Here is a 13,527-nt window from a genome sequence, read left to right as displayed (position 1 = left end):
GAGTATTGCGTGCAATTCTGGTCGCCGCATTATAGGATGTGGAAGCATTGGAAAGGGTGCAGAGGAGATTTACCAGAAAATGGGGTATGGAGGGAAAAGGAGGAAAGGCTGAGGGACTTGAGGCTGTTTTCATTAGAGAGAAGGTTAAGAGATGCCTTAATTGAGGCATACAAGATGATCAGAGGATTGGATAGTGTGGACAGAGAGAGCCTTTTTCCTCGGATGGTGATGTCTAGCACAAGGGGACAAATGTCAGAGGTAGGTTCAAATGGTCATTGGATAGACATATGAACAGTAAGGGAATAGTGTAGATGGGCTTTAGAGTGGTTTCACAGGTCAGCGCAACATCCAAGGGCTGAAGGGCCTGTACTGCGCTGTAAAGTTCTATGTATCGTGGAAACAGGACTTAAGGATTTGGATCATTGAACATCTGCAAGGAGACTTGACATGCATCAGAACAAGTTTCTCAAGTGGGTTTTATTATACATTATAGAAAAGAGGTACAAAGAGTTCTAACATGTGCTTTTAAAAGAAAAGCACAAACATTACAAACCAGGTTTAAAAAGTTAACTGGGACAAAAGCAAGTGTATCTAGAGATCTTGCTGCAGGAGCCGAAAGATTGCAAACTGCTCATTGCTGTGCAAGTTAGATGCCAACATACAGGTTTCCCACGATCAAAGAGTAGAGTCCATAACTCAGAGCCTATCATTATCTAGCAGTGGTGTGCACAGAGGAACTGTCAATTAGAACCCATGGACCTTGAGTTGCTCTTCCTTAACAATGCCAACCTGCAAATCAAAATGAAACAAAAGGTCAAGCACAAACACAGGCAGCCTCACACTACGGATTTGGAGTCTCTAAGCTTTAGGATGATGCAGGGAATAGAGTTGGGTACAACTACAGTTGGACAATACACTCAGCTTTGTCACTGAAATGTAATCAAACCACCATTTGGGTTGGGTGGTCAATCAGCTTCATAAGCTGGACATGGAATAGTAATCCTAGACATCCACAAGGAGTACTTGTGGTAGCTGACATGCATATGACTGGTATGCCTTTTATGCCAATATCCAGTCACATGTGCCCCAGGGATGCTGCCTCCCAATGTTCTGGTGTAGCCCTGAGATTAAACATATTACCCATTTGGTTTTAGTTTGCCTTGCTGCAATTAGCAATGAGTATCAATGCTTATCTGGCAAATAGATAGAAATGCCAGGATGCTGGGGTTTGTGCGAATAGCAAGCTAGCCAGCAGATTTCTCAACCAAATATCACTGTTAGCAAACTACCCACTTGTGAAAATCTGAAGTATTGTTGCAAATTCTTATGCTGATGCACTTCAGGATAAGGGTTAAGGGTGATAATCACGTCCCTGACTGAAGATGTACATGAAGATTGGCTCAGAAGCACCAAGACCTACCTCAACCAGGAACTTGCAGATGTTCTTGCGTTGGTCCCCTTGAAGTTGGATTACCTCACCGTATTCAGGATGTTCAATCACAGTACCATTGCAGGCAAATTGCTGCAGAAAAATTGATATATTGACAATTTAAACCAAGCCATGTCTTCCTCATAAGAAAATAATTTGGGTGAGCCGTCACATCCAGCATTAGGTACTAGCTCAGCCACCTCTCCAACAAGGTATTTTGCAGTTAATAAATTCACGACAAGAACACTGCCATCAGAATTATAGAGGTACTTTAAGTGGGCGGAGTGAGCTGGCAATACATACACCAACCAAGAGACCCAGGAGGAGGGGAAGAGATCAAATTAGGAGAAGGGAGCAAATGGGTTTGATTAGTTATTGTGCTTTGATAGAAGCCAGCTGGAGTCTGTTAGCTTGCAGCATACTTACCTTTTTGAAGTGTTTGACGAGCTTCTTTTTGTCATACTCATCAGCAATTCCCTGGACAGTGGTGAGGGTTTTCCTGCCGTTCCTCTGCTGAATTCTTATGTGTATGTAGTCTTCAGTCCCAGAAGGGAGCAGATCATCACCCTTAAGTGCATCAGCAAAGGGATCTGCAACATAGATACAAGCCAGGTTGTCTCTTAGGAGATTATGAATGGCACTTGTACTGAGTCAGATGGTCACAGGTTCAAGTCAAGCACAAAGTCTCAGCCCATCACATGCCACCTTGCAATGGGTTCATTGGTTTCTGGTTAATATTTATCCCACGATCTCTCTGCCCATTGTCACACTGGCACAGAAGGGGTGGCACAGTGGTTAGCACTGCTGTCTCAGCACCAAGGACCCAGGGGTCTGATCCCTGTCCATGTGTAGTTTGCAGTCTCCCCATGCCAGTTTAGCACAGGGCTAAATCACTGGCTTTGAAAGCACCAAGGCAGGCCAGCAGCACGGTTCAATTCCCATAAGCCTCCCTGAACAGGCACCAGAATGTGGCAACTAGGGGCTTTTCACAGTAGCTTCATTTGAAGCCTACTTGTGACAATAAGCGATTTTCATTTCATGTTGCCTTCCTGGTGCAAAAGTTAAGGATGCCTCAGAGCGCCTGCAGGACATTCTGCAGGAGGGGGAGGGTGAACAGCCAGCTGTTGTGGTGCATATAGGCACCAACAATATATGTTAAAAAAATGGGAGCTCCATCAAGCTGAATTTAGGGAGTTAGGAGTTAAACTAAAAGGCAGGACCTCAAAGGTAGAAATCTCAGGATTGCTCCGAGTGCCACGAGCTAGTCAGAGCAGGAATGTCAGGACAGAGAGGATGAATACGTGGCTCGAGAGATGGTGCAAGAGGGAGGGACTCAAATTCCTGGGACAGGGTGACAGTGGTTAGCACTGCTGCCTACAGTCACTGTCTGTGTGGAGTTTGCACAGCCTCTGCCTGGGTCTCAGCCCACCCCCCGGGACCCGGCCCCACCCCCCGGGACCCGGCCCCACCCCCCGGGACCCGGCCCCAGTCTCTGTCTGGGTCTCACCCCCACAAAACAAACATTTTTGGGGAGGCTGAACAAAATGGCTCCTGTATTCCTCCCGGAACCACCCGGGAGAACCCGGGCCCGCTCCGCCCGGGACCCGGCCCCAGGCCCCAGCCCACCCCCGGCGCCTCCCCCCGGGACCCGGCCCCAGGCCCCAGCCCACCCCCGGCCCCGCTCCGCCCGGGACCCGGCCCCAGGCCCCAGCCCACCCCCGGCGCCTCCCCCCGGGACCCGGCCCCGCTCCCCCCCCCGGGGTTCCTTACCGAAGCTTTGCAGGTTCTGGCAGGTTGACATGCGATAGCGGTGTTGCTGCTGCTCTGTGGGCGGGTGTGATGCGAACTCAGTCCGGCGGCTCCAGCGAGAGGTTTGCGGCCTGGCCGCGCCCCGGAACTTATATAGAGAGGGGGGAGAGGCTGCGTCTGACGTCACCAACACGACCTGCGTCATAGCGCACTGACGTTATCGGGCCGTGTGACGTAGCCTGCGGCGTCCCAACAACAGGACAGGTCTTGGCGGGAAATGGAGCTGGATACAGGAAACTGGGAGCATGGGGCTGGATACAGGAACCTGGATACAGGAAACTGGGAGCATGGGGCTGGATACAGGAACCTGGATACAGGAAACTGGGAGCATGGGGCTGGATACAGGAACCTGGATACAGGAAACTGGGAGCATGGGGCTGGATACAGGGCACTGGGTGAATGGGGCTGGATACAGGGCACTGATGGAATGGGGCTGGATACAGGGCACTGGGAGAATGGACTGGATACAGGGCACTGATGGAATGGGGCTGGATACAGGGCACTGGGAGAATGGACTGGATACAGGGCACTGATGGAATGGTACTGGATACAGGGCACTGGGAGAATGGACTGGATACAGGGCACTGGGAGCATGGAGCTGGATACAGGGCACTGGGAGAATGGGGCTGGATACAGGGCACTGATGGAATGGGGCTGGATACAGGGCACTGGGAGAATGGACTGGATACAGGGCACTGATGGAATGGTACTGGATACAGGGCACTGGGAGAATGGACTGGATACAGGGCACTGGGAGCATGGAGCTGGATACAGGAAACTGGGAGCATGGGGCTGGATACAGGAACCTGGATACAGGAAACTGGGAGCATGGGGCTGGATACAGGAACCTGGATACAGGAAACTGGGAGCATGGGGCTGGATACAGGAACCTGGATACAGGAAACTGGGAGCATGGGGCTGGATACAGGGCACTGGGTGAATGGGGCTGGATACAGGGCACTGATGGAATGGGGCTGGATACAGGGCACTGGGAGAATGGACTGGATACAGGGCACTGATGGAATGGGGCTGGATACAGGGCACTGGGAGAATGGACTGGATACAGGGCACTGATGGAATGGTACTGGATACAGGGCACTGGGAGAATGGACTGGATACAGGGCACTGGGAGCATGGAGCTGGATACAGGGCACTGGGAGAATGGGGCTGGATACAGGGCACTGATGGAATGGGGCTGGATACAGGGCACTGGGAGAATGGACTGGATACAGGGCACTGATGGAATGGTACTGGATACAGGGCACTGGGAGAATGGACTGGATACAGGGCACTGGGAGAATGGACTGGATACAGGGCACTGGGAGAATGGGGCTGGATACAGGGCACTGATGGAATGGGGCTGGATACAGGGCACTGGGAGAATGGACTGGATACAGGGCACTGATGGAATGGTACTGGATACAGGGCACTGGGAGAATGGACTGGATACAGGGCACTGGGAGCATGGAGCTGGATACAGGAAACTGGGAGCATGGAGCTGGATACAGGGCACTGGGAGCATGAAGCTGGATAGAGGGAGCTGGATACCAGGGACCGGATACCAGGGACCGGATACCAGGGGCCGGATACAGGGGGCCGGATACAGGGGGCCGGATACAGGGGGCCGGATACAGGGGGCCGGATACAGGCGGCTGGATACAGGATAAAAGTGAATTACTGCGGATTCTAGAAACAAACCAAAAGAGAAAATGCTGGAAAATCTCAGCAGGTCTGGCAGCATCTGTAGTGAGAGAAAGGAGGTAACGTTTCGACACTAAGGGCATTCAAATGGTCACTGGATAGACATATGGACGATAAGGGAATAGTGTAGATGGGCTTTAGAGTGGTTTCACAGGTCGGCACAACATCGAGGGCCGAAGGGCCTGTACTGCGCAGTAATGTTCGATGTTCTAAATGACTCAAAGCTACAAGGCATAGAAAGTGGGAGATATTTATACTGTGGGGTGAGGGAATGAACGATGAGTCATAGAGGGGCAGATAGTATTGAGGAAGCAAGGTGGCCTGCAGAAGGATTTGGACAGGCTAGGAGAGTGGGCAATGAAGTGGCAGATGGAATACAATGTGGAAAAGTGTAAGGTTATGCACTTTGGAAGGAGAAATGGAGACAAAGACTATTTTCTAAATGGGAAGATGCTTAGGAAAACAGAAGCACAAAGGGACTTGGGAGTCCTTGTTCACGATTCTCTTAAGGTTAACGTGCAGGTTCAGTCGGCAGTTAAGAAGGCAAATGCAATGTTAGCATTCATGTCGAGAGGGCTAGAATACAAGACCAGGGATGTACGTCTGAGGCTGTATAAGGCTCTGGTCAGACCCCATTTGGAGTATTGTGGGCAGTTCTGGGCCCCGTATCTAAGGAAGGATATGCTGGTCCAGAGGAGGTTCACAAGAATGATCCCTGGAATGAAGAGCTTGTCGTATGAGGAATGTTTGACGACTCTGGGGCTGTACACGTTGGAGTTTAGAAGAATGAGGGGGGATCTTATTGAAACTTACAGGACACTGCGAGGCCTGGATAGAGTGGACGTGGAGAGGATGTTTCCACTTGTAGGAAAAACTAGAAGCAGAGGAACCATCTCAGACTAAAGGGACGATCCTTTAAAACTGAGATGAGGAATTTCTTCAGCCAGAGGGTGGTGAATCTGTGGAACTCTTTGCTGCAGAAGGCTGTGGAGGCCAAATCACAGTGTCTTTAAGACAGAGATAGATAGGTTCTTGATTAATAAGGGGATCAGGGGTTATGGGGAGAAGGCAGGAGAATGGGGATGAGAAACATATCAGCCATGATTGAATGGCGGAGCAGATGCGATGGGCCGAATGGCTAATTCTCTCTCTCACACACAGTGGCCACTGGACAGTGATCAGGAGCAGGAACCCTGGCTGATTTCCCCTCTCTCCCTAACCCTGGGGTCACTGGACAGTGATCATTAAGCAGGAACCCTGGCTGATTTCCCCTCTCTCCCTAACCCAGGGGTCACTGGACAGTGATCAGGAGCAGGAACCCTGGCTGATTTCCCCTCTCTCCCTAACCCTGGGGTCACTGGACAGTGATCATTAAGCAGGAACCCTGGCTGATTTCCCCTCTCTCCCTAACCCAGGGGTTACTGGACAGTGATCAGGAGCAGGAACCCTGGCTGATTTCCCCTCTCTCTCTAACCCAGGGATCACTGGACAGTGATCAGGAGCAGGAACCCTGGCTGATTTCCCCTCTCTCCCTAACCCAGGGGTCACTGGACAGTGATCATGAGCAGGAACCCTGGCTGATTTCCCCTCTCTCTCTAACCCAGGGGTCATTGGACAGTGATCAGGAGCAGGAACCCTGGCTGATTTCCCCTCTCTCTCTAACCCAGGGATCACTGGACAGTGATCATGAGCAGGAACCCTGGCTGATTTCCCCTCTCTCCCTAACCCAGGGGTCACTGGACAGTGATCAGAGGCAGGAACCCTGGCTGATTTCCCCCCTCTCCCTCTAACCCAAGGATCACTGGTCAGTGATCAGGAGCAGGAGCCCTGGCAGATTTCCCTTCTCTCTCTAACCCAGGGGGCACTGGACAGTGATCAGGAGCAGGAACCCTGGCTGATTTCCCTACTCTCCCTAACCCAGGGGTCACTGGACAGTGATAAGGAGCAGGAACCCTGGCTGATTTCCCCTCTCTCTCTCTAACCCAGGGGGCACTGGACAGTGATCATGAGCAGGAACCCTGGCTGATTTCCCCACTCTCCCTAACCCAGGGGTCACTGGACAGTGATCAGGAGCAGGAACCCTGGCTGATTTCCCCTCTCTCTCTAACCCAGGGATCACTGGACAGTGATCAGGAGCAGGAACCCTGGCTGATTTCCCCTCTCTCCCTAACCCAGTGGTCACTGGACAGTGATCATGAGCAGGAACCCTGGCTGATTTCCCCACTCTCCCTAACCCAGGGGTCACTGGACAGTGATCAGGAGCAGGAACCCTGGCTGATTTCCCCTCTCTCTCTAACCCAGGGATCACTGGACAGTGATCAGGAGCAGGAACCCTGGCAGATTTCCCCTCTCTCTAACCCAGGGGTCACTGGACAGTGATCAGGAGCAGGAACCCTGGCTGATTTTCCCTCTCTCTCTCTCTAACCCAGGGGTCACTGGACAGTGATCAGGAGCAGGAACCCTGGCCGATTTCCCCTCTCTCCATAACCCAGGGGTCACTGGACAGTGATCAGGAGCAGGAACCCTGGCTGATTTCCCCTCTCTCTCTAACCCAGGGGTCACTGGACAGTGATCAGGAGCAGGAACCCTGGCTGATTTCCCCTCTCTCCCTAACCCAGGGGTCACTGGACAGTGATCAGGAGCAGGAACCCTGGCTGATTTCCCCTCTCTCCCTAACCCAGGGGTCACTGGACAGTGATCAGGAGCAGGAACCCTGGCAGATTCCCCCTCTCTCTAACCCAGGGGTCACTGGACAGTGATCAGGAGCAGGAACCCTGGCTGATTTTCCCTCTCTCTCTCTCTAACCCAGGGGTCACTGGACAGTGATCAGGAGTAGGAACCCTGGCTGATTTCCCCTCTCTCCCTAACCCAGGGGTCACTGGACAGTGATCAGGAGCAGGAACCCTGGCTGATTTCCCCTATCTAACCCAGGGGTCGCTTGACAGTGATCATGAGCAGGAACCCTGGCTGATTTCCTCTCTCTCCCGAACCCACAGGTCACTGGACAGTGATCAGGAGCAGGAACCCTGGATGATTTCCCAGCTCTCTAACCCAGGGGTCATTGGGCAGTGATCAGGAACAGGAACCCTGGCTGATTTCCCCTCTCCAACCTTGGGCCCACGGTACAATGACTAATTGGTGGATAAAGATTTGAACCTGTGTTGGGATTAAAACAAAATGTAATTTAAGTTTTGTTTGATTAATACATGGTCAGTGAATTAGCATAATTGGGCATAGATTCCAGTTAATAGTATAAATTGTAAGTGTTACGAAATAAGGAAATCACACTAATATTGTTAAAGTCAAGTTGAAATTTCGATCAGAGTGTGGATGATGATGAAGGGGAATGAGGGACAGAATGAGGTAATGGACAGAGGTCTGTGTCTGAAGCAGTTTCCTGACAAACGTGGTTTTAAATGATTCTCTGACTTTTCTGTTTTAAAAGAAGCAGAAGTTGAAGATGTTTTTGTAAACACATGTGATGTTTCGCAATCCCCAATAGCTGGATACTTCTTGGAAATGATTTCCGAGAAAATATTTAAGTCGTCACTTCAGGAAGCCTGCCAATAAACACAGCACTAACCCAGCTACTGCGGTGGCAGATCAGGCACTGCAGGGCCAGAAGTTGCATCATTTCCTCATCTGTTTAAACCTGACTTAGAAAATCAGAACATTCTATAGTTACACAGTGAGTGATCCTCATCCTGAATAAACAGTGACTCTGTACAGTTACACAGTGAGTGATCCTCACCCTGAATAAACAGAGACTCTGTACAGTTACCCAGAGAGTGATCCTCACCCTGAATAAACAGTGACTCTGTACAGTTACACAGTGAGTGATCCTCACCCTGAATAAACAGAGACTCTGTACAGTTACACAGTGAGTGATCCTCATCCTGAATAAACAGTGACTCTGTACAGTTACACAGTGAGTGATCGTCACCCTGAATAAACAGTGACTCTGTACAGTTACACAGTGAGTGATCCTCATCCTGAGTAAACAGTGACTCTGTACAGTTACACAGTGAGTGATCCTCACACTGAATAAACAGTGACTCTGTACAGTTACACAGTGAGTGATCCTCATCCTGAGTAAACAGTGACTCTGTACAGTTACACAGTGAGTGATCCACACCCTGAATAAACTGTGACTCTGTACAGTTACACAGTGAGTGATCCTCACCCTGAAAAAACAGTGACTCTGTACAGTTACATAGAGTGATCCTCACCCTGAATAAACAGTGACTCTGTACAGTTACACAGTGAGTGATCCTCACCCTGAATAAACAGTGACTGTACAGATACAGTGAGTGATCCTCACCCTGAAAAAAGTGACTCTACAGTTGCACAGAATGATCCTCACCCTGAATAAACAGTGACTCTGTACAGTTACACAGTGAGTGATCCTCACCCTGCTGAATAAACAGTGACTCTGTACAGTTACACAGTGAGTGATCCTCACCCTGAATAAACAGTGACTCTGTACAGTTACCCAGAGAGTGATCCTCACCCTGAATAAACAGTGACTCTGTACAGTTACACAGTGAGTGACCCTCACCCTGAATAAACAGTGACTCTGTACAGTTACACAGAGAGTGATCCTCACCCTAAATAAACAGTGACTCTGTACAGTTACTCAGTGAGTGATCCTCACCCGGAATAAACAGTGACTGTACAGTTACACAGTGAGTGATCCTCGCCCTGCTGAATGAACAGTGACTCTGTACAGTTACACAGTGAGTGATCCTCACCCTGAATAAACAGTGACTCTGTACAGTTACACAGAGACTGATCCTCACCCTGAATAAACAGTGACTCTGTACAGTTACTCAGTGAGTGATCTTCACCCTGAATAAACAGTGACTCTGTACAGTTACACAGTGAGTTATCCTCACCCTGAATAAACAGCGACTCTGTACAGTTACACAGAGACTGATCCTCACCCTGAATAAACAGTGACTGTACAGTTATACAGTGAGTTATCCTCACCCTGAATAAACAGTGACTCTGTACAGTTACACAGTGAGTGATCCTCACCCTGAATAAACAGTGACTCTGTACAGTTACACAGAGACGGATCCTCACCCTGAATAAACAGTTACTCTGTACAGTTACACAGTAAGTTATCCTCACGCTGAATAAACAGTGACTCTGTACAGTTACACACTGAGTGATCCTCACCCTGAATAGACAGTGACTGTACAGTTACACAGTGAGTGATCCTCGCCCTGCTGAATGAACAGTGACTCTGTACAGTTACACACTGAGTGATCCTCACCCTGAATAAACAGTGACTCTGTACAGTTACACAGAGACTGATCCTCACCCTGAATAAACAGTGACTGTGCAGTTACACAGAGACTGATCCTCACCCTGAATAAACAGTGACACTGTACAGTTACTCAGTGAGTGATCTTCACCCTGAATAAACAGTGACTCTGTACAGTTACACAGTGAGTGATCCTCACCCTGAATAAACAGTGACTCTGTACAGTTACACAGAGATTGATCCTCACCCTGAATAAACAGTGGCTCTGTACAGTTACACAGTGAGTGATCCTCACCCTGAATAAACAGTGACTCTGTACAGTTACACAGTGAGTGATCCTCACCCTGCTGAATAAACAGTGACTCTGTACAGTTACACAGTGAGTGATCCTCACCCTGAATAAACAGTGACTCTGTACAGTTACCCAGAGAGTGATCCTCACCCTGAATAAACAGTGACTCTGTACAGTTACACAGTGAGTGATCCTCACCCTGAATAAACAGTGACTCTGTACAGTTACACAGAGAGTGATCCTCACCCTAAATAAACAGTGACTCTGTACAGTTACTCAGTGAGTGATCCTCACCCGGAATAAACAGTGACTGTACAGTTACACAGTGAGTGATCCTCGCCCTGCTGAATGAACAGTGACTCTGTACAGTTACACAGTGAGTGATCCTCACCCTGAATAAACAGTGACTCTGTACAGTTACACAGAGACTGATCCTCACCCTGAATAAACAGTGACTCTGTACAGTTACTCAGTGAGTGATCTTCACCCTGAATAAACAGTGACTCTGTACAGTTACACAGTGAGTTATCCTCACCCTGAATAAACAGCGACTCTGTACAGTTACACAGAGACTGATCCTCACCCTGAATAAACAGTGACTGTACAGTTATACAGTGAGTTATCCTCACCCTGAATAAACAGTGACTCTGTACAGTTACACAGTGAGTGATCCTCACCCTGAATAAACAGTGACTCTGTACAGTTACACAGAGACGGATCCTCACCCTGAATAAACAGTTACTCTGTACAGTTACACAGTAAGTTATCCTCACGCTGAATAAACAGTGACTCTGTACAGTTACACACTGAGTGATCCTCACCCTGAATAGACAGTGACTGTACAGTTACACAGTGAGTGATCCTCGCCCTGCTGAATGAACAGTGACTCTGTACAGTTACACACTGAGTGATCCTCACCCTGAATAAACAGTGACTCTGTACAGTTACACAGAGACTGATCCTCACCCTGAATAAACAGTGACTGTGCAGTTACACAGAGACTGATCCTCACCCTGAATAAACAGTGACACTGTACAGTTACTCAGTGAGTGATCTTCACCCTGAATAAACAGTGACTCTGTACAGTTACACAGTGAGTGATCCTCACCCTGAATAAACAGTGACTCTGTACAGTTACACAGAGACTGATCCTCACCCTGAATAAACAGTGGCTCTGTACAGTTACACAGTGAGTGATCCTCACCCTGAATAAACAGTGACTCTGTACAGTTACACAGTGAGTGATCCTCACCCTGAATAAACAGTGACTCTGTACAGTTACACAGTGAGTGATCCTCACCCTGAATAAACAGTGACTCTGTACAGTTACCCAGAGAGTGATCCTCACCCTGAATAAACAGTGACTCTGTACAGTTACACAGTGAGTGATCCTCACCCTGAATAAACAGTGACTCTGTACAGTTACCCAGAGAGTGATCCTCACCCTGAAGAAACAGTGACTCTGTACAGTTACAGTGAGTGATCCTCACCCTGAATAAACAGTGACTCTACAGTTACACAGTGACTGATCCTCACCCTGAATAAACAGTGACTGTACAGTTATACAGTGAGTTATCCTCACCCTGAATAAACAGTGACTCTGTACAGTTACACAGTGAGTGATCCTCACCCTGAATAAACAGTGACTCTCTACAGTTACACAGAGACTGATCCTCACCCTGAATAAACAGTGACTCTGTACAGTTACACAGTGAGTTATCCTCACCCTGAATAAACAGTGACTCTGTACAGTTACACACTGAGTGATCCTTACCCTGAATAAACAGTGACTCTGTACAGTTATACAGTGAGTTATCCTCACCCTGAATAAACAGTGACTCTGTACAGTTACACAGTGAGTGATCCTCACCCTGAATAAACAGTGACTCTGTACAGTTACACAGAGACTGATCCTCACCCTGAATAAACAGTGACTCTGTACAGTTACACAGTGAGTGATCCTCACCCTGAATAAACAGTTACTCTGTACAGTTACACAGAGACTGATCCTCACCCTGAATAAACAGTGACTCTGTACAGTTACACAGTGAGTGATCCTCACCCTGAATAAACAGTGACTCTGTACAGGTACACAGTGAGTTATCCTCACGCTGAATAAACAGTGACTCTGTACAGTTACACACTGAGTGATCCTCACCCTGAATAAACAGTGACTCTGTACAGTTACACAGTGAGTGATCCTCACCCTGAATAAACAGTGACTCTGTACAGTTACACAGTGAGTGATCCTCACCCTGAATAAACAGTGACTCTGTACAGTTACACAGTGAGTGATCCTCACCCTGAATAAACAGTGACTCTCTACAGTTACACAGAGACTGATCCTCACCCTGAATAAACAGTGACTCTGTACAGTTACACAGTGAGTGATCCTCACCCTGAGTAAACAGTGACTCTGTACAGTTACAGTGAGTGATCCTCACCCTGAATAAACAGTGACTCTGTACAGTTACACAGAGACTGATCCTCACCCGGAATAAACAGTGACTCTGTACAGTTACACACTGAGTGATCCACACCCTGAATAAACAGTGACTCTGTACAGTTACACAGTGAGTGATCCTCACCCTGAATAAACAGTGACTCTGTACAGTTACACAGAGACTGATCCTCACCCTGAATAAACAGTGACTCTGTACAGTTACACAGTGAGTGATCCTCACCCTGAATAAACAGTGACTCTGTACAGTTACATAGAGACTGATCCTCACCCTGAATAAACAGTGACTCTGTACAGTTACACAGTGAGTTATCCTCACGCTGAATAAACAGTGACTCTGTACGGTTACACACTGAGTGATCCTCACCCTGAATAAACAGTGACTCTGTACAGTTACACAGTGAGTTATCCTCACCCTGAATAAACAGTGACTGTACAGTTACACAGTGAGTGATCCTCACCCTGCTGAATAAACAGTGACTCTGTACAGTTACACAGTGAGTGATCCTCACCCTGAATAAACAGTGACTCTGCACAGTTACACAGTGAGTTATCCTCACGCTGAA

The 13,527-nt window shown here is 48.5% G+C and overlaps 1 protein-coding gene across 1 annotated transcript; it reads right to left on the bottom strand.

Annotated features, from left to right (window-relative positions):
- Positions 1-459: 459 nt before the first annotated feature.
- LOC140398678 (eukaryotic translation initiation factor 1b-like) lies at positions 460-3,369 on the bottom strand. Its single transcript, XM_072487659.1, has 4 exons — positions 3,200-3,369; positions 1,856-2,019; positions 1,421-1,522; positions 460-789 (listed from the first exon to the last, which is right to left on the bottom strand). The coding sequence occupies exons 1-4, from the start codon at positions 3,228-3,230 to the stop codon at positions 745-747; spliced, it is 342 nt and encodes a 113-aa protein (XP_072343760.1). The 5' UTR covers positions 3,231-3,369; the 3' UTR covers positions 460-744.
- Between the last annotated feature and the right edge of the window lie 10,158 nt (positions 3,370-13,527).

The sequence above is a fragment of the Scyliorhinus torazame genome, chromosome 21 (assembly GCF_047496885.1).
Source record: "Scyliorhinus torazame isolate Kashiwa2021f chromosome 21, sScyTor2.1, whole genome shotgun sequence".
Taxonomy (NCBI): Eukaryota; Metazoa; Chordata; class Chondrichthyes; order Carcharhiniformes; family Scyliorhinidae; genus Scyliorhinus; species Scyliorhinus torazame.
This window is presented reverse-complemented; position numbering and strand designations above follow the sequence as displayed.

What these genes read in the sequence shown, in the direction of transcription:
- LOC140398678 (XM_072487659.1), bottom strand. Translation starts at nt 3,230, where the DNA reads ATGTCAACCTGCCAGAACCTGCAAAGCTTCG. An exon ending in CCAGAACCTGCAAAGCTTCG is followed by an intron (nt 2,020 to 3,199) that starts GTAAGGAACCCC and finishes TCTATGTTGCAG; the next exon opens with ATCCCTTTGCTGATGCACTT. An exon ending in TCGTCAAACACTTCAAAAAG is followed by an intron (nt 1,523 to 1,855) that starts GTAAGTATGCTG and finishes ATTTTTCTGCAG; the next exon opens with CAATTTGCCTGCAATGGTAC.